General features: G+C 45.3%; 1 protein-coding gene across 12 annotated transcripts in view; it reads left to right on the forward strand.

Annotated features, from left to right (window-relative positions):
- The window catches only part of ADD1 (adducin 1), a 92,048-nt gene that overhangs the window by 55,201 nt on the left and 11,025 nt on the right, over positions 1 to 25,822 (forward strand). For 5 of the 12 annotated variants that reach the window (XM_043906027.1, XM_043906028.1, XM_043906020.1 and 2 more), the window contains exons 4-13: positions 4,016 to 4,167; positions 12,496 to 12,576; positions 12,764 to 12,913; positions 15,192 to 15,335; positions 15,436 to 15,534; positions 16,365 to 16,541; positions 20,795 to 21,139; positions 23,651 to 23,752; positions 24,407 to 24,496; positions 25,220 to 25,312. In XM_043906027.1, the coding sequence (XP_043761962.1) occupies positions 4,016 to 4,167; positions 12,496 to 12,576; positions 12,764 to 12,913; positions 15,192 to 15,335; positions 15,436 to 15,534; positions 16,365 to 16,541; positions 20,795 to 21,139; positions 23,651 to 23,752; positions 24,407 to 24,496; positions 25,220 to 25,312 (1,433 nt within the window). The remainder of the gene's footprint in view (positions 1 to 4,015; positions 4,168 to 12,495; positions 12,577 to 12,763; positions 12,914 to 15,191; positions 15,336 to 15,435; positions 15,535 to 16,364; positions 16,542 to 20,794; positions 21,140 to 23,650; positions 23,753 to 24,406; positions 24,497 to 25,219; positions 25,313 to 25,822) is intronic. The other 7 variants (XM_043906024.1, XM_043906029.1, XM_043906031.1 and 4 more) reach the window with 3 other exon arrangements.

Genomic DNA, 25,822 nt, shown 5'->3' on the forward strand with positions numbered 1-25,822 from the left:
CAGTCCATCCTAAAGGAGATCAGTCCTGGGTGTTCATTGGACGGACTGATGTTGAAGCTGAAACTCCAGTACTTTGGCCACCTGATGTGAAGAGCTGACTCAGCTGAAAGACCCTGATGCTGGGAAAGATTGAGGGCAGGAGGAGAAGGGGACGACAGAGGATGAGATGGTTGGATGGCATCACCGATTCAATGGACATGGGTTTGGGTGGACTCCAGGAGTTGGTGATGGACAGGGAGGCCTGGCATGCTGTGGTTCATGGGTTTGCAAAGGGTCGGACACTGAGCAACTGAACTGAACTGATATAGAAATCATAATTTCAGTTCAAATTCAGGTCTAAGGGTTTTTTTATTTAACCTTTTCTATCTGACATTTGTTTTCCTTTCTCTTTCAAGAATTCTGGTTCTCCAGGACAGGAGGAAAACAAATGTTGAATATTACATGATAACTCATTTGATTTTTCCCACATACCACATACAGTATCAGTCCTATACCAGTATATTCTCTCTTCATGTTGTAAAATAGTTAAATTCTCTGTTGTCAGAGCATGTAACCATTGCATGTAATGGTCTTCCCTTATTGCGATTCATTCAGTGTCAACAGTTGACAACTTAATCCTGTGAATCAGTCTGTGTGATCAGTCACGTCCAACTCTCTGAGACCCAATGGACTGTAGCCCACTAGGCTCTTCTGTCCATGGGATTTTCTTGGCAGGAGTACTGGAGTGGGTTGCCATTTCCTGCTCCAGGGGATCTTCCCGATTCAGGAATTGAATCCACGTCTCCTGCATTGGCAGGTGGATTCTTGGCCACTAGTGCCACCTCGGAAATTTAATCCTGTAATATATATATATACATATATATATATAGAGAGAGAGAGAGAGAGAATGCTCACCACCAGTCCTTGTATCAGTGTTCCCTGAGACAGTGTGGTTTTTATTTAGTTTGGTATAAAATCATTGGCTCACATTTCCTATTTTGTATGTATTTTGTATGTATCTTAAATACATAATTCATTTTCTTGGAATTTGAAGACAGTATTTCCATATAAGTTACTTGGTTTCTTTCCTTGATGGTTGACTATATATATATTTTTTTCTTTATTTAGAGTCCAGAAATTTTGCCAGAATATGTCTTGGTGTTGATTCTTCTAGATCAGTTTTCTCAGATAATGTGCCTTTCCCTTCCAAATCTTTGTTATTTTCAGAGTGTTTTCTTGAGTTAGTTTTTAGTATTTGTTCCGTTCACTTGCTTTTGTTTCCTAGTATACCCATGTTGGATTTTCTTTGTCTTCTTTAACTGTCACTTTTTTTAAAGTCCTTTTTTTTTTTAATCACTTTCTTCATTTCTTTATGATTTAAAAGGTTTTTCTTCTTTCTCACCTTTATGCTTTTTAGTATTTATTTTTAAAAGTGTTTTTCATTTATATATAATTGCATTTACATTCCATCCCTCATTTCTGAATTTTTCTAATTATATTAAAATTTTTTCATACCTTCCCTAGTGTCTCAGATGGTAAAGAATCTGCTTGCAATGCAGGAGACCTGGATTTGATCCCTGGGTTGGAAAGGTCCCCAGGAGAAGGGGATGGCAGCCCAACTCCAGTGTTCTTGCCTGGGAAGTCCCATTGACAGAGGATCCTGGTGGGCTGTAGTTGAAGGGTTGCAAAGAGTCAGACACGACTGAGCAACTGACCCTTTCACTTTGATTTTTAATGCTTTTATTTTTTATGAAATAATAGGTTATAGTTTTCATTTGTTTTGTGGACATTTCTTTCTTGTATGCTTTCATTATGTGTAGGAATGTGATTTTCTTCCTTTTTATTTTAATAGTTTTTGTGTGGTATTTGATCATATTTTTCTGTTTATTTTTACATGAATTAATTTTCCTGGAGGACTCTGGTTTAGGAATCCTGACTCCAGGGCTCCCTCTTCTGTTGTTTTTGTGAAGTGCTAAAATATGGCAGCTTATTTAATTCTCCTTCCTTGTTTTTATCTGAATTTTTTCTTCTGTTTTCTCCTCTTCTCACTCCCATGCTCCCCTCCCCTTTTGAGAGTCCTATGCTATTCACTTTGCGTTTCAGTTTCCACAGATTATTTTCTCTGTACTTTTCTGTATGCTTGAGACAGTTCATAATTAAAATCAAATCAGCAGTATATAACAGGGAAGATCCCCTGGAGGAGGGCATGGCGACCTTTTCCAATATTCTTGCCTGGAGAATCCCATGGACAGAGGAGCCTGGCAGGCTACAGTTTGTAGGGTTGCAAAGAGTTGGACATGACTGAATCGACTTAGCAGACAATATATGACAAGAATAATTATGTCATGACCAAGAATGATCATGCAGTCAAATACTTTCTTTTTCTTCCTTTCCAGTGTGTGTTTTTGTTTATTTTCTTCATTCTTGCCTTATTGCACTGGTTAGAATCCCTAGTATGGTATTTATTAAGAGTGCAAGAGTATTCATACATCCTTGCATTGTCCTGATCTTAGGAGTGAACATTGTCATCATTTTGTTTGATATTTTTAGTAGTTTTTTTGTATATGTCCCTTATCAAATTAAGGTTATTCCCTTCTTTTTTTTTTTTTTTAGGTTATTCCCTTCTATGACTAAATTGTTGAGAGATTTTATCCCAAATGAATGTTGAATTTTACAAAATGCTTTTTCTGCATCTGTTAAAGTGATTTCATGATTTTTCTATTTTAGTTGAACATGGCGATTATATTGATTGATTTATGAATACTGAGCCAATCTTTCTTTCCTGGGATAAACTCCCTAAGTTATGAGGTGTTACTCTTTTTATGTGTGTGTGTGTGTGTTTGTGCTCAGTTGTGTCTGGCTCTTTGTGGCCCCATGGACTGTAGCTCAATAGACTCCTTTGTCCATGGGACTTAGCAGGCAAGAATACTGGAGTGGGTTGCCATTTCCTACTCCAGGGGAATCTTCCCAGCCCAGGGATTGAACCCATGTCTCTTGTGCTTCCTGCATTGTCCAGTGGATTCTTTACTACTGCACCACTCTGAGAAGTCACATCCTTTTTATATGTTGCTGGATTATTTGCTGAAATTTTGTTGAGTATATTTGGTCTGTGTTCATGAGAGATATTGGTCTATTTCTTCTTGTAATATCATGTACTATAATGTCTTTGTGTGGTTTTGATATCAAGGTAATGTTGGGTCAGAGAATGAGTTGGGAAGTGTTCTGGAAGAATTTGTGTAGAATACTCTGGAAGAATTTGTACAGAATTGATACTGTTTCTTCCTTAAATGAGCAATAGAATTGACACCACAGGCATCTAGGCCCAGAGTTTTCCCTAGGGGAATGTTTTTTTCTGCAAATTCAGCTTAATGAATAAGGCTGTTCAATATGTCTATTTCTTCCAGAGTGAACTTTAAAAATTTTTGTCTTTCAAGGAATTTGTCTGTTTCATCTAAGTTTAAAAATTTGCTGTCATAGATGTTCATATTATCCCTTTAATGTCAATAGCGTATGTAGTGATATTCCCTCTTGCTTGTTCATGTTGGTAATTTCTGTCTTTGCTGTATTTTGTTGATGAGTCTGGGCTGGAAATGTGTTTTATTTCCTTTCGTTTTTCATTTTGTTATTTTTTTAACCTTCTCAGGATTAAATCAGCTTTTCTCTGTTTTTGTTTGATTCCTATCTGCTTGATCTTTATTGCTTTTTTCTTTTTGAGCTTAATTTGCAGTTTTATAAGGTAGAAACCTAGATCATTTAAAAAAAAACCCTTCTAATCTATATATTTAATAGTGTAAATTTCCTCCTAAGTATTGCTTTACTGCATCCCACAAATTTGCTACTTTTTTGTTATTGATTTCTACCCTAATTTTTGTATTAATTTTGGGGAACATAGCCTTTATAAAATAGCCTTGGACATTTTCAAGACTTACCTCATGACCCATTGTGGGAGGATTAGTATCTCTACTGTTGTTGTTTGAGTTACATTTGACAAGAAACATTAAGTCTTTGAATCTTTTTTTTTCCTTTTATATTTCAGGTCTTGGTATGGTGACTCCTGTGAATGACCTGAGAGGGTCTGATTCTATTGCCTATGACAAAGGGGAGAAGTTACTGCGGTGTAAACTGGCAGCGTTTTATAGACTAGCGGATCTCTTTGGATGGTCTCAACTTATCTACAATCATATCACAGTGAGTATTGAATGGGGTCATAACTGAACAAAAAGTGGAATATTATGTGTCTAGCACCACCTCTTTTCATTAAGAGGAAGAGGGAATCTGGTTAAGCCAAAGTCTTGGGATACCTTTCTTCTGATTCCTGACTGCACCATATAATAATCGGAGATTTAGCCAGTTTGAATTAAAAGTTATGAGGACAGTAGTTCTTTAAAACTCTTTTCTTGATGATAACCTAATAAATGAGTGTTAACCAAATTATAGGCAGTTCCTAAAGTTCTCTTTAAAGTTGCACTGTAAAGAAGGCTGAATGCCGAAGAATTGATGCTTTCGAGTTGTGCTGCTGGAGAAGACTCTTGAGAGTCCCTTGGATAGCAAGGTGCTCACACCAGTCAATCCTAAAGGAAATCAACCTTGAATACTCACTGGAAGGGCTGATGGCTGAAACTAAAGCTCTGACACTTCCGTCACCTGATGGGAAGAGCCAGCTCATTGGAAAAGACCTTGATGCTGGGAAAGATGGAAGGTGGGAGGACAAGAGGGCAGCAGAGGATGAGATGGTTGGATGGCATCACCAACTCAACGGACATGAGTTTGAGCAAACTCTAGGAGATAGTGAAAGACAGGGAAGCCTGGCATGCTGCAGTCCATGGGGTTGCAGAGTTGGACACAACTTAGTGACTAAACGGCAACAACAAAAAGTTCTTCTTATTGCTAAAATGCCAAGAATGAAGATATTTTCTTTCCTACTTTGACCAAAGCCTTCTGTTTTTCATACTTAATTCTTCAATTATTCCAGTTAGCCATTTATCAACATTATTAGGACCTCTTATTTTCTTTAGTTCATTCTTGCAATGAGTTTTTACTGGGCATCTGCTGTAACTATTTATTGCTCTGTACTGGGCATGATTCTGACTCTGGGGTTGTATCAGTAAAAGAGACAAGTCCTGCCTTTCTGGGGTTTTCCTTCTGTATCTTGGCCCGTCAGCCATGTTCTCTCCGTCATGTCCAGCCTGGCTTTCAGGGTCCATCATCTCAGTGATACTCTCTGCCAGCACTGTATTATTCCTCCCTGTACCTGAGAAGCTGAGAGCCTGCTGGCTTTCTCCATAGATTGACAGCCTCAGGCTCAAGTGGACCCGCACTGCTGTCTGACAGCGGTTGGACGCCTCTCTTCAGGCTCACTCAGGTCTCTCCAGTGTCTTCTCCTGTGTGCAGCTCTCCCAGCCCCTCCTCCCCACAGATGACCGTGTTGTGTTGCCAGGAAAATGGCACCTCTTTCCTGATGTTTGTGCCCATTTTATATTCCTGACCACATGCTGCAGTGTCCTGACTCCTACCTGCAGGTCTGACTTTGTTTCCTGGCTTAGCATTCCATCACTTCCTACTTTTTTAGATTCCTAATGCGTTATGAAAGAGGAGAGTGAAAAAGCTGGCTTAAAACTCAACATTCAAAAAACTAAGATCATGGCATCCAGTCCCACCACTTTATGGCATATAGATGGGGAAACAGTGGAAACAGTGAAAGAGTTTATTTTCTTGTGGTTCAAAATCACTGCACATGGGGACTGCATCCATGAAATTAAAAGACACTTGCTCCTTGGTAAAAAAGCTATGACAAATCTAGACAGCACATTAAAAAGCAGAGACATTACTTTGCCGACAAAGGCCTGTATGGTCAAAGCTATGGTTTTTCCAGTAGTCATGTATAGATGTGAGGGTTGGACCATAAAGAAAGCTGAGCGCTGAAGAATTGATGCTTTTGAACTGTGGTGTTGGAGAAGACTCTTGAGAGTCCCTTGGACTGCAAGGAGATCCAACCAGTCCATCCTGAAGGAGATCAGTCCTTAATATTCATTGGAATATTTAGCTGAAGCTGAAGCTCTGATATTTTGGCCACCTGATGCGAAGGCCTAACTCATTGGAAAAGACCCTGAGGCTGGGAAAGATAGAAGGTGGGAGGGAGAGGGGATGACAGAGGATGAGATGGTTGGATGGCATCACTGACTCGATGGACATGAGTTTGAGCAAGCTCTGAGGGTTGGTGATGGACAGGGAGGCCTGGCCTGCTGCAGTCATGGGGTCGCAAAGAGCTGGACCTGACTGAGCGCCTGAACAACAGCAGTATGTTGTGAGGTTTCTGGCTTTCTCCCCTCCCCTCCCCTCCCCTCCCCTCCCCTCCCCTCCCCTCCCCTCCCCTCCGCTCTCTTGTTTCTTGTCTCTCTCCTAGAGGTGATCTCATTTTTGAACCACTTGATCTCGTCTGCTTTTGTAATTTCTTTCATTGAATATTTTAAATATATATTTATTGTAGCAAAGGTACCTCACACAGATATAAAAGAAGAAGTTATAGTCCTCTGAGTACTTTTAACGCCTTGAGATAACCAGAGTTAATAGCTGTTTTGATTACCCTTTTCTGCATATTTAACACACTCAGGAAACAATACTTAACACACGTGTGTAGGTGTGTTTTACTTGTGGTCTCATAATCACTGGTATTTAGTTCAGCTCTATTCTTTTTTTTTTTGATAGTTGCATTTTTTTCTTCTTTTTTTTAAAAAACGATATTTATTTATTTTTGACTTCACTGTGTCTTTTCACTTGCTATGCAGGCTTTTCTCTAGTTGTGGAGAATAGGACCTATTCTCAAGTTACAGTGTGCGGGCTTCTCATTGCAGTGGGTTCTCTTGTTGCAGAGCACGGGCTCTAGGGCGTGTGGACGTCAGTAGTTTCAGGGTGCAGGCTCAATAATCGTGGCACACGGGCTCAGTGTTTGGTATGTGGAATCTTCTGGGACCTGGGATTCAATCCATATCCCCTGCATTGCAAGGTGGACCCCCAGCCACTGGGCCATCAGAGAAGCCCTCAGCTCCACTCTTGACCCCAGGGAACAGTAACCTTTATGATGGTGGTCTGAGGCCCACCTCTGGAGCAGGGCACTGTGCTTCTGGGACGTGATAGGAATCTTTGCTAGATGAACTGAGTTGACTTGCCCTGTGTCTGTTCTCTACGTTGCTGCGAAAGTGAACCTTTCACAGTGCGAGTCTGGCTCTTGGATCCACACTGCCGTGCTTGTGGGGTGCCCCCTCCACCTGGCTCTCCTGCTCCACGTCCCTGACGGCAGTCACTGCCGTCCACACTGTGCGCTTGCTTGTCGTCCATATCAGCTCCATGACGGGAGCCTCTGGTTGTGTCCCTAGGACCAGTTCCTGTGCTGGGCACAGGAGGAACATTGTAAACTCTTGGATGGAATGACGGAATGAAATCTCCAGTTGAACTGAAGTTCTGCTTCAGTAAAATTATGAAACAGGCACTCCACGGTGTCTTTTGTTTGATCAGTGGATCCAGTTAGCCTCCCACAAGTGCCGGCTCTCCTGGTGCCTGCGTGGAAACTGCTGGCCGCTGTGACTAATCATATTTGACAGAATGCTTTGTGTAGAGATGTAATGCTAAATGGTTGCCTAAAAATTAGTTCCATGAAAACATTGCATCACTAATAGGAACTATGATCCTTGGCTTAATGCCACCTTACATTCTCTGGGTCTTTAAAAACTGTTTAGTGCTAGTCCTGTTATGAATGCTATTTAAATAAGTTTGAATTGCTTAAATTGCTCCTTTTTCCACCTTTAATTATTTAGGACTTGGCAGAATTAAAACATTAGTTGTTTAACTTTTCTATAAGTGTTCTGCTTGGGACTTAACACTGAATAAAAAAGAAGTTTCCAAAAAATACTTCTTATAGCTTGTGAGCTATAGGATCTTTAAGAAAGAAGGTTTTTGTTTTTTTAACTATTTATGGCATCAATTTTTTAATTTCAAAGTCTAGGTATTTTCATATACAGGTTTAAGAAAAGACATATTAACAGTATCAGTACAACCAGTGTGCCCAGAGGTCATTGTGCCCTTTCTCTGAAAGAGGGCAAGAGATTTCCCGCTAAAGGGATTTAAGAGTGCTAACAGGTGTTAGAGGATTGGGGATGATTGTCTGAATTACATTGCTATCTTAAGATTGTTTTGGATTTAGAGAAGCTTTCGGTGGGGTGGGGGTGGGGCCAGAAAACAGGATGGCCCAGCTGGGCTTCCTCTCTTGGTGGCACTGAGCTGATGGCAGGGCCTTTCTGCCCCAAACACCTCTTGGTGTCAGTGGAGTGCTGGGTTCACCTCCGTGCTGCGTTCCACGTGATGTGTTAACCCTCTGAGGTGGAGAGCTTCAGGGGTGGGGGTGCACAGTGAGCTGTGCTCTGGGGACATGACAGGCATTTTTGCCTGAAACAAAGTCAGGTATATTTGGTTTTGAGTGAAAGACGTTAACACTCATTCCTTGGGCACAGAGAAGGGGTATTAAATGTGGGAAGACATGAAATGACACCAGCGCTAGTCCACTGGGGACTAGAAAACTTCCTTTGAAATGTGTTTTTTTTTTTTTTTTTTTCATTCATTCTGGGGCTTAGTGTTTAGCACTTTCTTCTTTTTGTTTGCAATTCAGAAAATTGTATGTTTTAAACTTTTTCCATTAAAATGTGTAGATCTGTTGAACTCACTGTTGGAAAAATACGGTTAGGAAAGAAGTCAAAGAAGAAAACACGGGGAATTCACTGGTGGTCCATGGTTAAGAATCCTCCTTTCAATGCAGGGGATGCGAGTTCGATCCCTGGTTGGGGAACTCGGATCCCACATGCTGCAGGGCAACTAAGCCCAGGAACCGCAACTTGAAAGCCTGCACACTGCAATTAAGAGAGGCCTGTGTGCTGCACAGCTGAAATTTTTTAAAAAAGGAAGAAAACATTATGTATATTTGAGTCTTAATATCCTGCAGTAGGTGGGAAATGGCTCAGTTATTAAACATCAGTTTGAGAGACTATTACATATTATGAAAAACCATTATAAACACCATGTGAAAGCATGAAATTATTATGAGAGTATAAAGTGTGTACTGTTATAGCTATATGAATTATGTGTGTAAATACACACATACACACGAAGAGAAAAGAACTGATTACAACTGGCTGTGTAGTATTTTTGTTAATGTGGGACCTGACATCATGCTTCTAAAATTTATGTGTAGGGAAAAGGCCTAGAATAGACAAGGCACTCCTGAAAAAGCAGGTAATATGGTAATTTTTTCCTATCAAGTGTCAAACTTACAATATGATGATAATTAAAATAGCGTGCTTTAGGCAAAGGAAGAAATGGATAAACCAGTGAGACAGAACCCAGAACTGGATTTGCGTCTATTGAAAGCAGATGAATAAGAGTTGGCATTGCAGATCGGCAAGGGAATGATAGACCAGGCTATGATTGGTGCTGGCACAACTGGATTGAAAAATCAGAGTTGGAAAGTTGTATTGGATTTTCCACTTATACATTATAGACTCAACGAGCAATTCTAGTGATTTAAGGATTACATGTGAAAAATAATACTTTAATAATTTTGTTGCTTGGTCGTGTCTGACTTTTTGTGACCGCATGGACTTCAACATGCCAGGTTAGGATCAATATAAATGAAAAAAATTGACTTTTGACCTCTGACTGAAGGAAAGTTGTCTTACCAACACCAAAGCACTTATCATAAAAGAAAAGATGGGTACATTTGACTATGTTAAACAAATTTCTTGTCATTAAAAGACACCATAAAAAGTGTGAAAATAAAAGGTTACAATCTAGAATATTTTGCCTTATGGGTGCTGGTGGTCGTCAATTGCTTGGTCGTGTCCGACTGTTTGTGACCCTATGAACTGTAGCACGCCAGTCTCCCCTGTCCTTCACCATCTCCCAGAGCTTGCTCAAACTCATGTCCATTGAGTCAGTAATGCCATCCAACCATCTCATCCTCTGTCGTCCCCTTCTCCATCTGCCTTCAATCTTTCCCAGCCTCAGGGTCTTTTCCAATGAGTCAGGTCTTCACATGAGGTGGCCAAAGTATTGGAGTTTCAGCTTCAGCATCAGTCCTTCCAATGAATGAATATTCAGGGTTGATTTCCATTAGGCTTGACTGGTTGGAGCTCCTTGCAGTCCAAGGGTCTCTCAAGAGTCTTCTCCAACACCACAGTTCAGCAGCATCAATTCTTTGGCTCTCAGCCTTCTTTATGGTTCAACACTCACATCCATACATGACTACTGGAAAAATCATCGCTTGACCATACGGACCTTTGTCAGCAAAATAATGTCTCTACTTTTTAATGTGCTGTCTAGGTTTTTCATAGCTTTTCTTCCAAGGAGCAAGCATGTTTTAATTTCATGGCTGCAGTCTCCGTCTGCAGTGATTTTGGAGCCCAAGAATATAAAATCTTTCACTGTTTTCATTGTTTCCCAACTATTTGCCATGAACTAATGGGACAGGTTGCCATAATCTTAGTTTTTTGAATGTTGAGTTTTAAGCCAGCTTTTTCACTCTCTTCTTTCACTTTCATCAAGAGGCTCTTTGGTTCCTCTTTGCTTTCTGCCATAAAGGTGGTGTCATCTGCATATCTGAGGTTATTGATACTTCTGGCAATCTTGATTCCAGCTTGTGCTTCATCCAGCCTGGCATTTTGCATGATGTACTCTGCATATAATTTAAATAAGCAGAGTGACAATATACAGCCATGACATACTCCTTTCCCAATTTGGAACCAGTCTGTTGTCCCATTTCCAGTTCTAACTGTTGCTTCTTGACCTGCATTTAGATTTCTCAGGAGGCAAGTAAGGTGGTCTGGTATTCCATCTCTTGAAGAATTTTCCACAGTTTGTTGTGTTTCACACAGTCAAAGGCTTTAGTTAGTCAATGAAGCAGAGGTAGATGTTTTTCTGGAACTCTCTTGCTTTTTCTATGATCCAGCAGATGTTGGCAATTTGATCTCTGGTTTCCCTGCCTTTTCTAAATACAGCTTGAACATCTGGAAGTTCTCAGTTCATATACTGTTGAAGCCTAGCTTGGAGAATTTTGAGCATTACTTTGCTAGCGTGTGAAATGAGTGCAGTTGTGCAGTAGTTTGAACATTCTTTGGCACTGCCTTTCTTTGGGATTGGAATGAAAACTGACCTTTCCCTGTCCTGTGGCCACTGCTGAGTTTTCCGAATTTGCTGGCGTATTGAATGCAGCATTTTAACAGCATCAGCTTTTTGGAGTTGAAGTAGCTCAGCTGGAATTCTATCACCTCCACTAGCTTTATTCATAGTGATGTTTCCTAATGCCCACTTGACTTCTCATTCCTGGATGTCTGGCTTGAGGTGAGTGATCACACCATCGTGGTTATCTGGGTCATGAAGATCTTTTTTGTATAGTTCTGTGTATTCTTGCCACCTCTTAATATCTTCTGCTTCTGCCTCAGGGGTAGCCAACAAAGAATTAGTATCCAGACTAGATAAAGAACTATCAGTAAGAAAAGGGTGTGCGTGTGTGCTAAGTCATTTCAGTCTGACTGTCTATGACTCCATGGACTGTAGCCCACCAGGGACTATTTGCAGAGTGAAGGAGTGAGGCAGGCCATTTGAGGACATCACTGCCACTGTCCACACAGACACCACATGTATTTCTGTTTGGGCCACTGCAGAAGTCACTGCGCTGGTGAGGAAGTTGACTAGATGCCGTAAGGCCTTTCCAACAACCAATGAATTCCATCTGTCTGACCCTTGTTAGAATTCTTGGCCCAGGAGTAAATGTATTCCATCCCAGTAGCTTTGCGAAGTCTGTTGAATCTATTCCCAAATCATTAAAAATTAGACTACATTTCGTTAGGACAGGACTCTTTTTTTCTCCTCTCTTAGGAAAGACTCATTTTTTTTTTTCTCTCTTAACTACATAACTAGCATCTCGCACAAATCCATCATATGTGACAGATCTGTATTGAACAAATTGTTGAAAGAGAACTATATTGCAGAAGGAAGAAATAGACCAGAGGAGTGAGGGTGCAATGTGTAGAAACTTTTCATCAAGCAGAGAGGAGCAGCTTTCTCTTATTTGTGGTTTTTATGATTGTTCACTATCCTCTAGGTTTTGAGTACTTAAAAAAAAATAAAAGACATTTTGACTTTTAAAAACTAACTCTTGGTTTTCATTATTACACCCTTGAGGAGATCACCTTTTAGCACATGGTACTGGTTTGGTAGCCTACAGGTTTTTCTCTTCATAAGGTTAATTATCATGAATATGATCAAGTCACACTTTATGTACCTAATAAGCTACTACAGCGTAATAATAGAAAGCTTTCAGATCACCTCTTAGCTTTGTGATAGGCCCTATAATTAAGTGCATTCCTGTGTAGCACACCTAATGTTCACAGAAAACTTGTAAGTCTGTGGACAGAAAGAGATGCAGGTAGTTTCAGTAGGATTTTTGAGCTAATTTGGTAATTTTCCCCACAGACCAGGGTGAGCTCTGAGCAGGAGCATTTCCTCATCGTACCTTTTGGACTTCTCTACAGTGAAGTGACTGCGTCCAGTTTGGTAAGAATGTTCTTGTCGTCTTGGGCATAGACATATAAAAGTCAAGAAAAAGGGCAAAGTCTGTTTTTGTGTGATTAACTCAGGGGAAAACTTTTACTTATTAACACTTTAAACTTTGTTTTAAATAATTTCTAGTTAGGACAACTTGAAATCCTTGTGATACTTGAAGTTTGTTTTCTTATTGCAGGTTAAAGTCAATCTACAAGGAGACATAGTAGATCGTGGGAGCACTAATCTGGGAGTGAACCAGGCTGGCTTCACGTTGCATTCCGCCATTTACGCCGCACGCCCGGACGTGAGGTGTGTCGTGCACATTCACACACCGGCCGGCGCTGCGGTGAGTGTGTGCTGCTCTGGCAGAGCCTGAGGTCACAGGGCGCTCGGCGGGCAGGGCTTCCCCTTTCCTCCGCGTTGCCCTCTCGTCGCAGCAAGTCAGAGCCCTTCATCTCGTTGGGTTAGAAGACTTTTTTTACTACCGTATGTGACTTTCTTTTGGATATATATATGTATTTAAGGGGTCCATTTACTAATTTTTTTAAACTTCATTTTTTATACTTTTATTTATCTTAGGTTTGGCTGTGCTGGTCTTTGTTGCTGCGTGGGCGTTTCTCTCGTTGCAGTGAGGGGTCCCCTCTCTTGCTGTGGAGCACGGGCTCTGGGCACACAGGCTTCAGTAGGTGCAGCGTGTGGGCGTCCCTAGTTCTGACTCCCAGGCTCTAGAGCTGTGGCACACGGGCTTAGTTGCCCTGAGGCACGTGGAATCTTCCCGATCAGGGCTTGAACCCGTGTCTTCAGTGTTAGCAGTTGGAGTCTTTACTTTACCACTGAGTCACCAGGGAGGCCCATCTATCTGAATTTTGAAAAACGTAATAAATCTGAAAGCGTCATAAGACCTAACAAGAATCGGTGTGTTAGAGAGGGAGCGAGACTTCAGTGCCTGGGAGGCTGTGTGGGAAGTGCAGAGTGAAGCAGTGAGTGGGGAGTCCTTGTCTGAGAGGGGGAGTGGGAAGAGGAGTGGGGAGGTGGGTGGGTGGAGGAGCGGTGAAGAGGGGGTGCGGTGGGGTGGTGGCTGGAGGACCTGTGGGCTTCTCCCTGTGGAAGGGCTAGTAGGGTATAGGAGACTTGAGCCTGCTTGATGGACTGTGGCAAGGAGCCCTGTGTGGGTGGAGAGATTGAGGCCTAGAGACAAACCCAGCCAGCCGTCCACAGATAACCTGCCTGGAGTCAGTGGACCCTAGGTTGGATCGTGACTGGGGAGGAGTAAGAAGACGGGGGAAGGGAGGTCCTAGGTGGTCCAGGGGGTGGGACTCCACGTGTTCACAGCTGTTGCCTGGTTCAGTCCCTGCTTGGGGAGCTGAGATCCTGTGAACTGTGTGGTGTGACTGGTCCAGGCCGTTAGAGGAGACTCAGCCGCTTGGCCAGGAGCCCGCCCCACGCTGATGACCAAGTCTGGGCCCTCTGGTACAAACAGGCCGTCTGACAAAGCCTCAGGCCCCACAGTGTGAAGACAGGCTTTCTGGTGGTCAGTACAGCCCTGTGAGCCACACACGCAAGAGCTAGCTGGGTTGGCTTTTCATCACCAGTTTGGTATTTTAATGACTTTGTGAGCTTGTGTGTTTGACAGATGACCTCATTGATTAAGAAATACTGAATTTTACTCTATCTAGATGTTTTAATGTCATAGATCTTTGCTTGTATGGATGAACATGAGAATCTGGTTTATTTGCTTTACTTTGAAGATACGGGTCTTAATGTTGGCATCAGTTTTATTAGATATCATTCTCCAAGTGATATAGGTCTTCCAGCCCCGACAAATCCATGCTTTTAAAGGAACTCTTAGAGGTACCTTTGAGAATCTAGCATGTAATTTGTTTTAAAACTTAACAAAGTAAGTTTACTTTGTAATGAAATATCGTATAGAAAAGCTGTTACTGTGAAAGGAATTAAATAATGATATTGCCTTTTTTGGGGGTATTGTCTTTTTAGATTAACTTTTCTGTAAGAAATTATTAGTTTTAATTTAAATCTCTGGAGTCTGTTCGTCTAGGTAGAAGACATTTAAAATTAGCATATTCTAAGGTCAGTTTGGGAAATTTAAGGAAACTAAAGGGCTATATGGACACTTAGATTTTTCACTTAAATAAATGTAGAGAAATTACACAGTATACTTATCCTAAACCTTTATAAATTTCCTTTTATCTGATTTTCAGGTATTCCTATCACACCTGTGAACTAAGGTTGAAAAGTACACAAAAACCTCTCAGCTCTTCAGAAATTTCTCTTTGCAGCATTGTGCCTCATTTAGAGGAATCCATCGTCTCTCCCTGTAGCAGCTTTGGGGCTAATCTTATTAAGTCTGAGCTCACTTCTTGTTTACAGTCAGTGTGGGAGAAATCCAGAAAGATGTGAAAGTTTTTTGAAGTCTTCCTTGATAATGGTGGCTTTGATTTTTAAAAATATGCATTGGTAATAAGACCCGGAAGTGATCTTAAGGCTTACCTCAATTTCACGGTCTCCTTTATCTCTGAAAGAACAGTTTGAGGAGCGCATCTGCCAGTTGTCAGTTCGTGTGCGCTCCTGACTTGTCTGCACAAATGCCGCTGCTCGTTTTCTAGGTCTCTGCGATGAAGTGTGGCCTCTTGCCCATCTCCCCGGAGGCACTTTCCCTTGGAGAAGTGGCATACCACGATTATCATGGGATTCTGGTCGACGAGGAAGAAAAAATTTTAATTCAGAAAAATTTGGGGCCTAAAAGCAAGGTCAGTAGGCATCTAATCTGGTATTTAAATTATCGAGGGAAGAAGAAAACATGTCTGTCTTCTTGCCTGGTCCCTAGAACTTTCCTGATTCTTCCCTTAGGTTCTTGTTCTCCGGAATCACGGTCTTGTGTCTGTTGGAGAGAGCGTTGAGGAGGCCTTCTATTACATCCACAACCTTGTGGTTGCGTGTGAGATCCAGGTAGGTGGTGGCCACTCCATGTGGTCTGGTCATTTCTAACTTAATTTTTCAAATACGTAAGTCACTACCATTTATGGAGGGCTAGCAGATACTGGCCCTGATATCAGGTGCTTATTTATGTTGTTATGGGTCATTTCATTTGAACCCAGGCCCTTCTTTTGAAAAAGTAGGTGCAGGGAGTAGAGCTTTGCCCACAGTCTAGCAGCTCTGGGTGCTGCTTATGCCAGGTCTGCTCAGCTCCCCGTTTGTACATTCCTCATTGTTACCCCAACTTACATCTGTGTGGTTACCCCGACTTATGTCTGTGTAGTAGCAGCTGCCAGTCTCCTTTATATGACCTTGGAAGGGGCTTTGTTTTCCCATTTTATTCTTTTTTTTTTTTCTTTTTTTTTTCATTGATATGAATCAGCCATAGATTTACACTTATTCCCCATCCCGATCCCCCCTCCCATCTCCCTCTCCACCCGATTCCTCTGGGTCTTCCCAGTGCACCAGGCCGGAGCACTTGTCTCATGCATCCCACCTGGGCTGGTGATCTGTTTCACCATAGATAGTATACATGCTGTTCTTTTGAAACATCCCACCCTCACCTTCTCCCACAGTCCCATTTTATTCTTAAGGTGTGAGTGCCCAGTATTTTTTCATGCTAAAGACAAGTTTCTGAAAATAGTCTTGTGATTTACCTGTCACTTCCATCTTGAATTTTTTAGTCTTGCAGTGATTTGGTTTCTTTTGACACCTCCATTTCTATTGACGTGATCTCTCATAGTCATCTGACCTGCTTGATCAGTAAGGATCTCCAACTGTTGTGTTTGCTTATTTTGGAAAAGGTTCGAACTCTGGCAAGTGCGGGAGGGCCAGACAATTTAGTCCTCCTGGATCCTGGAAAGTACAAAGCCAAGTCCCGGGCCCCTGGGTCCCCGGCAGGGGAAGGCAGCGGATCACCGCCCAAGTGGCAGATCGGTGAGCAGGAGTTTGAAGCCCTGATGCGGATGCTGGATAATCTGGTAAGAATGTGGTCACCACTTGATGATACTGCTTTGATCTTAAGAGCACAGATGTTGGTGTTTTTATAGCCAGTGAAATGGTATTATGAAATCACTGTTTTCAGGCAGTGTCAGAATGCTTTCAGTCTCCAGAACCATGAATGTGTACCAGGGCAGTTTAAGTTCTAAGCTAAATTGTGATTGAATACACTGGTGAGGGTTTCTTGTCTCCTTTTGTTTTTAGAGATAGCATTATTTGTGTGGGGATAGTAGCACAGAGGATAATGTACTTTGCTGGGTAACTGAGTCCTCGAGTAGCAGGGTCAGCTCAGGACACATCAGCCCAAAAGCAAGCTGTCCAGGGGGCCTTTCTGCATCAGTCAGTCAGCCGAGCGTCTTATTTGTTTTAACAGTAAATTCTAGCCACTTGGGGCCTGTCTGCTGTGTTTGACACATTTTGCTGCTGATCTGTTGCATGGGAGACCCTTTGCTGCCTCCTGCACATGGAGCCCAGCGTGGTACAGAGCATGACCGTGGGGCTTTCAGCTTAATAGGAATGTTATAGTAGTCTGTGGTAGGATGTGGCCTGTCTGGTTGCAGTGAAGGATGTCATCCTTTTGCAAGGATTATAGAGGAAATTTTTGTAGAGGGTGACCCTTGAGAGTGACCTCAAAGAAGAGGTCAAACCGTGACAGCTTATGCTGGGAAAAAGGAGGCAACTGTAACCTGGCCATTGGTGCGACCGGAGACCCAGCCGCGGGCACGACAGGCGACCTGGCTGAGGGGTCAGGACCCTGCCTTTCTGGTCCGTCTGTGATCTCTCCAGTCAGTTTAAATACTCATGGCAAGGCGCTTAGGGTCAAAGCAACCTCAGTAAAGATGGATGGCTCGGTGCTGGGCCCTTCTCCTGCTATAGCATCACATCTTTTAGGGTTCAGGAGTCCGTCCTGTGGCCACATGGACATTAAATAGTGGGCGTGTGGGGCAGAGAAGCCATCAATCGGGCTGGTGCCGGCTTCACGTGAGTTCCCACCATTGGACCAGGTCTTGGCGGGGATGGGTGGCTTCAGGAGGCAGGAAGTTTCACTTTTCTGAAGAGAAGAACTCATGGATCTGGTTTAGCGTGTGCTAAGTGTCCTCAGAAGGTTCTTCTCCCTGAAGTTCTCTGACTTGGGAGAACGTTTGCTGCTGTCAAGGGAGAGCAGGGAGTGATGGGCTGAGCAGTGATGATGACGGTGTGGGTGTGACTGGGGAGGGGGTGAATGGAGAGCAGGCTCTCCTGACTGCTGAGCTCGCTTGCTCGGGAGGCTGGGCTGCACCGACTGACCGCATTGTCTAGCTGTGCGCGGGAACACGGGGAGTCCATGGCCTTGTCGGGATGTGACAGACAGATCCCAGGTGCAGCCCAGCACCTCAACGTGTGCCTGACGGAGCACCATGGCGGCTGCAGGGGCGGAGATGGGGCTGGAGCCAGGACTGGGCGTAGGGACAGGAAGGGAACTGAGCTCATGAAGACGACCAGCGGAAGAGGCAGGCTGGGGTAGTGCCGTCTCAGGAGAGTCCCCCAGAGCAGGCTGAGGCCGGGGGCGGTAACGCTGGCATCTGACCCGGAGGCCAGCACCGGGGGGGCCGGGCAGGGCAAGGTCGTGGGCACTGCAGTCTCACCGTGCCCTCCTCTCTCCCTTGGGCAGACACTTTGGCCTTTCCCTCCTCTTACACCTACAAGCCCAGCGAGGAATGGGAGGGAGGAGTAAAAATCAAGAGAATACCAGCCTGCCACATGTTTTGCACTCAGTACTTTCTGGAAGGTGCAGAGAGAATTAGAGTTGGTAACTCTAATTTGAGGGGGGGTGGAGATAAAAGATGAAAGAAAATAAGCGAGATTATAGCAAGGGTATTTATTCAGTGCCCTTACTGTGCACAGGTTATTCTTAATATTAGAAGGCTCTGTGGTTTATCAGAAATAAACTTGAACAGCAACCACTGATTGTAGTCTGTGTTTTGGAGAAGAAAATGGCAACCCACTCCAGTGTTCTTGCCTGGAGAATCCCAGGGATGGAAGAGCCTGGTGGGCTGCTGGCTATGGGGTCGCACAGAGTCGGACAGAACTGATGCGACTCAGCAGCGGCAGGAGCAGTCTGTGTTTTAACTTAGCATTCTGATCAACAGTATATGTTTGCTAATAATTCAGTCAGTAGAGAATAGTTGAAGATTCTCACACTGTAAGAAACATTTCATATGATAGTCATAAACATTTCTGGCATACACAGAAGAAATGCTAACTTGTTACCCAAAAAATCAAGATATAATTCCAGCTTCTCAAAAGAAGGAATAAAGCCAATTTTTAACATATAGTAGGTCTGAGGTCTGAGTTTTGCTCTGATTTTGGTCTGGCATTTAAAGGGGAAGAATAAAGAAAAAACCCATACCCCTTCAGAATAAAAATTTTTTGACATCCTGGATGGTTTAGTTGAACTTCATGAAGATTACTCAAGAGCCCTGACTTTCAGCAAGAGGAAATCTGAATGAATTAAGAACTGTATTTTTCAGAAGACAGTCTTTTATAGCTGAGTTGTTACTTTTTTTTTTCCTTTGAGTTGTTACTTTTTATTATTCTTCAACAAAGCATGTTTGTAAATGGGAAAAAAGCGTGTTAAAAAAGGGAAGACATTTACCTATCGTACTGAGTGTAGTTACAAAACAAAAGTAAACAACAGCCAACTCCACTCAGGGGTCATTACCACCGTTTTTTGAATGTTTTAAGGGAATGGTTGGTAGTAAAGGCGGCCTCCAACGAGGGGGATCATCCAGAGAGGAAGGAGAATGCCTACATTCAGAGCAACATTTCTAAAGTAGCTTGGCAGGTAGAATGTATCCACTGACTCATCCTTGCTACCATCCCTGTGTGATCCTTTCAAATGTGAATCCCCTCGTCATTCACAGTGAAGGTGCCGTGAATCACCTGGTCTAGGCATGACACTGGGTCGGGAGTCCAGGCACAGTCCAGGCTGAGTCAGGTCCTTGGCGTCAGGCCTCCCAAGGCTGCAGTCAGGGTGCTGGCCTGGGCTGGGTTCTCAGCAGAAGGCTCTCAGGGTGGAGGACCCACTTCCAGACTCCGCACACGGTGGGCAGACTTCGTGTGCTTGCCGCTCAGGTGTCAGGGCAGCTGGCTCCTCCAGCGTCCCAGTGGGCCGGGAGGCCCTCTCAGGGTGGGCGTGCGCCCTCCTGCCACACGTCCTGTCACCTTGGCCGGTTGCTTCTGGCTTCAAGCAGGCCCTGGGCCCGCTGGTGGTGTAGGGGAAGGGTTTTATGGAGGTGGGGCCCTGAGGGCCCCTGTCATGTCGGTCAGGCTCCCGGACACTCAGTTCTGGGGACGGGTGAGTGAGGCATCATCCTGGCCTGGAGACGCTGTCTGTGGGGTCAGCATGTGGGGGGCACACGGACTCAGTGCTGTTACAGAGGCAGGAATTAGCGGGCTGTGGGCTGTGAAGCGCAGGAGACCAGGGTTGAAGGCTCACTCAAGTGCTGCTGCATTTAGAGGTGAAGTGATTTTGCCAGGTACCAGCTGTCTGAGGTGTTTGGTCTTCCTGAAAGATTATCACAATATTTAAACTGTGACTGAAAAGGTTAAAAAAAAAGTGTTAAGTATGTTAATATAACCTGTTCTGTAGCCAGCAGCAGGTAAACCCAGGTTGCCTTTTAAATTTTAACTTTTTCTTGATATGTATATATATAAAAACAGAAGAGGGTACCTATATTAATTCTTAAGAACTGAGCATACTGTATAGCCAGCACCCATGTCAAATGCCAGCACCCAGAACCTCCTGTCCCCACTTTGAGTCTTACTGTGTCCCAGGGGTGACCCCTGTCCCTCCTAACAGCGCAGACTGGTTTTCCTCTTTTTATAAATGGAGTTGTACAGTACGTTCTTTCACATAGCGTTTCTTTCACTCCCTGTCGTGTTTGTGAACATTCATGCAGATGTTTCCCCTGGTAATAGCATGTTCTCCCTACTGTGTCCCAGCCTGCTGTGTGAATGGACCACAGTCCATCCATTCTGCTGTTGATGGACTTCTGGGTTTTTCACTTTGGGGCTTTGGGAATCACGCTGCTGTTGGTGTTTTCGTACCTGTGAACATACTGGCACTTCTCCTGGGCAGCCACGTACATAGGGTGTGCATATTCTCTACTTTTATAGATAGTTCCAGTTTTCTAAAGTGAAATTGTGTTTTGAGATCTGGAATATTGACTGTCTCTATTTTTTCGGCCCCTAGGGTTATAGAACTGGCTACCCTTACCGATACCCTGCTCTGAGAGAGAAATCTAAAAAATACAGCGATGTGGAGGTTCCTGCCAGTGTCACAGGTTACTCCTTTGCTAGTGACGGTGATTCGGGCACGTGCTCCCCTCTCAGACACAGCTTTCAGAAGCAGCAGCGAGAGAAGGCAAGGTGGCTGAACTCGGGCCGGGGCGACGACGCGTCTGAGGAGGGGCAGAGCGGCGGCAGCCCCAAGGCGAAGACTAAGGTGTGGACGAGCGTTGCACACGATCGCGTGAAACCCTTGCTGCAGTCTCTCTCGTCCGGTGTCTGCGTGCCAAGCTGTATTACCAACTGCTTGGTCTGTGCCTCCTTCTGTTCATGGGTAGATGATGTAGAGCAGGTCGGCGCGCTGGGGCTCCGGAGGCTCTGGGACTCGCCCTCTGACCCAGACTGTAGGCAGACCTTCCTCATTAACCTTCAGCCTGAATTCAAACCCACTTCTGCTTCAGCTGTAATTCAAGTAATACTGTCTGCTTGAAACTGCTTAAGATATATTGTGCCTCTGCAGTAATTCCAGCGTTACCTAACTGCACAGCAGAGATACCGCGTCACGTGCGTGGCTCAACCTCAGAGTGGCAGGTGTCATTCAGTTCAAACCGTATTTGAAGAATCTTTAATGCTTCATGACACAGATGTAGTTGGAGCTTAGCCTGCTGTTTTAATGTCGTAAACTCAGCTGTTTGATTTAGTTGCTAACTTAGGCATGTTCTTTAAAGTCCTAGTGTTTTCTTAAGCAGTTTTCCCTCACGGCTCACGGGCGTCTTCTCAGCTGACCCTCTCGTTAGCCTCCTTCCCCACTTGCTGTCGTCCCAGAGCCTCCGAACGCTCTCAGCCAGCCCCCTTCTGCATGGACTGTTGCATGTGAGTAGACAGCCATAGTGGAGTCTCTGGCTCCTGCTGGGTGCGGCATGACCCAAGTGCAGCAGGCCACCTGCAAGTGCCAGCACCAGTCACTGGGAGGCGAGCCTCGTGTCGGGAGGAACGCTGCCTTGAAGGCTGCCCGCGGTCCTGGTGCTCAGACGTCCCTGGGCAGCCCTGGCCCTGGACGGTCCACCGGGCCCTGCATCCCAGTAGGCGAGGCCTAGGCGGGGCCTCATGCGAGGACAGGCCGGGACGCACGCGTCTCTGCATGGTTAGTTCCGCAGGAGCAGAGGTGAAATCAGCCTAGATGTCCTGAGACGGGGCCTCATGCGAGCCCAGCGGGCCGTCCTGCTTCCCTTGTGAAAGTGCTCCTGCTTCATAGGTTTATTGACAAGAAGTACGTTCTGTCTCCCCAGGTGGGTCTGGTGTCTCCTGAGGCACAGCTGGTGAGGCAGCCTCTGTGCCCCTGAGGAGCGTGTCAGGTGGCAGAGACTCTGCGTGCACATGGCCGGGCTCCAAGCTGGGGCCAGTCACCTCTTCCTGCCTCCTCACCTTCCTTCTCTCTCTCTGACCCTTTCTTTCTTTTTCCGTTTCGTTTGTTTAGTTTCTAATTTAGTTTACTTGTTAAAGGGAGGGGGCCTAAAAATTACTTTCTGCTGACTATATACATACAGAGTGCTGAACTGCTGTGAGGAATTTTTCCTAAGTGTATGTGTCACAGCAGCTTTGAGCCTTATTTACTCTTTGCTTGAAAAAATATTAACTTGCCTTAGGTATTTCAGTCACTGTGTCAGCTGAAAGGGGGAGACTTTGTTCAGCCTTTAAACTTGTTTCTTACTGTTCTGGAGTAACACGAGCTCCTTGCAGTGTTCCCAGGTTGGTATATTAATTTATAATAATTGTTCTTAAGTTTTTTAACGTGTTCAAGCTTCTGAGGTGATTGCTTTAATGTTTGACTAAGCGTTGTGTTTGGTAAGAAGCTGGAGTTGTTTTTGTCTGAGGAGATAACGGCAGTGAGTGCCTCGCAGCCCATGCCCATCTCACGCTGCCTGCACAGCGGCACAGCATTGGACAGTTTCGCTGCTTTCTTCAGAAACTCTTGGTTTATGGCTATTTTATTGCCTCTTGAAAACACTCTGAAAGGCATAACATCTGCTCTCTGCCACGGGCTTGTTTTAGTGTTCAGTGCCAACTCATGCCTGAGGGTTAGAATTTGATTAAAAATCTCATGTTTGATTGGAGGTCCAAAAAAAAGGACGCATGAAAGGTGCAGCGTGCTGGTAATACGCACTGGCATCTAAAACAGCCTTCCAGCGAGGGCTTGTGAGTGCTTTACGTTTGTGTGGGACATTGTTGTAACACTCAGAGGTATTAACTATATAAAGTACTTGACATCACCAAACTCTTCCACCAGGCAGCTACTGTATAAGTCTTCATACAGTAATTTTCTTGGGTTGAAATAGCTACGCAAACAGTGCATTCTGATGCGGAGTTTATTTTAATGCCAGCTTTGGTGATGCCCACTCTTGCCTCACCGCACAGTCTTCCCTCACCGGGCCAGCCACATTGTGCCGCTTCTCATGACGCTGTCATCTCATGCTTCCCGCCGGCTTTGGTGCTGGGGTCTCTCAGAGCGGTGAACCAATGTGCTCTGAAGGGTCCTCCGTGACTAGTCCGAGGCCATCCTGGGGCGTAGCTCTGTCAGCGGCCTCTGTTGTGCCCTGGGTTTCAGCTGGGCTTTTTGACGGGCCTTGCCAGTCGGTCACAACTCTGGCTCCCTGCATGACTGGTTTCCAGCCACTTCAGTGACGCTGTGGTATGGTCATTGGTTCATTCTCTGTGAGGGTCAGTGCATGACCAGATGTGAGATGAGTTGGACAAGTTGAATGCTGTGGTGTCACTTACTGTTGTCACGATTCTGACTTCTCAACTGTTCTTGATATTTTAGTGGACTAAAGAGGATGGACACAGAACTTCCACCTCTGCTGTCCCTAACCTGTTTGTTCCATTGAACACTAACCCAAAAGAGGTCCAGGAGATGAGGAACAAGGTGCGTACTGACAGCCGCCAGCAATCGCTGGAAACGGGTGTGTGAGAGGCGGTGGCCCGGGTGGGGCAGGCCCCTGGTGGCTGCGGGGAGAGCAGCGGGCACGGGCGGCTGCGGCCGTCCCGTGGCTGCCGGGTCCTCCCTTCACCCGCTGCGCTGTGCACGGCGGCGAGCCGCGGGCGCTTCTGGGCCCCATGCTTGAATGACGCTTGTCCCTCAGCAGAGCAGAGTTGAAGTCAGCCTGTCCCTGGCGAGAGCAGCCTTTGCCCCTGCCTTGCAAGGTCCATTTGAAGAGTTGTGAATGTCTGGTGTGTTGGAACGTGAGACCCACCAGTGTTCACAGCGTCCCTAGAAGATGGGCACACGGGCTGTCTCCCCTCAAGTTGGCAAGGGCAGTGAGACCCATGCCTGCCGAACTTGTCCAGAGGAAGCAGCAAGTCTGGAGGGTCCATCCAACCCTCTGAGTCTTGAGTTACTAATCAGGCTGGACCAGCAGCGTTAGGCAGGCAGGGTAGTCATGCAGGGCCCAGCAGGGAGCAGGGCAGCCCAGAGGAGCAGCTTGTGCGTGGCTGAGGGCCTGAGCACACACGGCAGCTTCAGGCACAGCGAGCTGTCTCTGTACTGTTGATGTGTCTCTTCTCTTCTTGCCGTCCTCAGATTCGAGAGCAGAACTTGCAGGACATTAAGACGGCTGGCCCCCAGTCCCAGGTGTTGTCTGGTGTGGTGATGGACAGGAGCCTTGTCCAGGTGAGTGCTCAGAACGGTTCTGCTGTTAGTGGGTGGGGGCTCTGTGACCGCCTGCTCCAAGTTACTCTTAAGTTGGGAGAGGATGACTATGAGGTAAGTGTCCTAGGCACCCAGTTCCCTTTGTTTAGAGTCTTCGTGGTAAGGAGTAATCGGCCCCTTTTCCTTGAGTTGTAGACCGAGCATCAGCATGCCCAGGGCCGTGTCCCCCAAGCCTGCTCTGCGTCATGCACGCCTGAGTGAGGGCAATGCAGGCTGCTGGCTTGGGCCCAGGTTTACCTGGTCCCAGCGGGAGCTGTGGGGCACGCGGGAGGAGGGTGGGGGTGGTGGACGGCGGTTCTTGTATGTGTTGCTGTCCACGACAGCGTGGTGCTTGGGAAAAGTGCAGCGGGTCCCTGTAAATGTGATGTACATTTACACGCGTTTCTGTAGAAGGACTGCCCGTTGTGGCACCCTGAAGATAACTGTGTAAGTAGTTATCTCTGACAGTTACGATGCCACCCTATGCTTTAGACTCAAGTCGCCAGGGTAGGTGACTGGTTGCTGTCTGTGGTGTGGGCCAGCGCGGTCGGCTCTGTGGCCCGTGTTTGCACGTCGCAGCGCCATCCCCCTGCCCAGGCCGCTGACGGCCGTCTCGCTGCATGCGCTCTGCTGCTCCAGGCTGCGCTCTGGGTGATGTGCTCGGCTGGGCCTGGCGGACTCTGACCACTCAGTTTACTGTTGCAGGACGCACCCCTCTCTGACTGTACGGAAAGAATCGAAGGGCTCGAGCGTACAGAGCAGACCTTTAGTCCCGCTAAGTCTCTCTCTTTTAGAAAGGTACTCACCGCCCCCCCTCCGCCACCTGCCGGCACCCCTTGCTTGCTGCCCGCCCTGCCTCCTCCTGTCTCTGCGCTTGGTGTTGTCTTAGGTACCGAGGAGCTTTAAACGGATCTCTGAGCTATTTGTGAGATTGTACAGAAGGTTCTGTTCTGCCCATTCTGTTCTTTAATTAAGCATTTTAAATGAGGTTATTTTTATACTTTTCAGCATTTTTATGTTGTGCTGAGAAATGGTTGATCTTAGTGATGTTTCTCGAGATCTGCATGTGACCCTGGTTGGTGCATGTTTTAGGACTTTGCCTATTACAAGGTGCCTGCCAGCTGCAGAAGGCTCAGGGGTCGACCACGAGCAGTGTGGCGGCTCTCCCGTGAGACCTCCTCTCTTGGCATGCTCAGCTGTGATCCGAATGTGATGAACGTGGCAGTTGAGGGCTGTATGATTGAAAAATGTCATTTCAGAGGAATGGGAAATAAGACAGTCTTTGCCAGCCCTTGTTGATGAAATGTG

Source organism: Cervus elaphus, chromosome 6 (assembly GCF_910594005.1).
Source record: "Cervus elaphus chromosome 6, mCerEla1.1, whole genome shotgun sequence".
NCBI classification, from domain to species: Eukaryota; Metazoa; Chordata; class Mammalia; order Artiodactyla; family Cervidae; genus Cervus; species Cervus elaphus.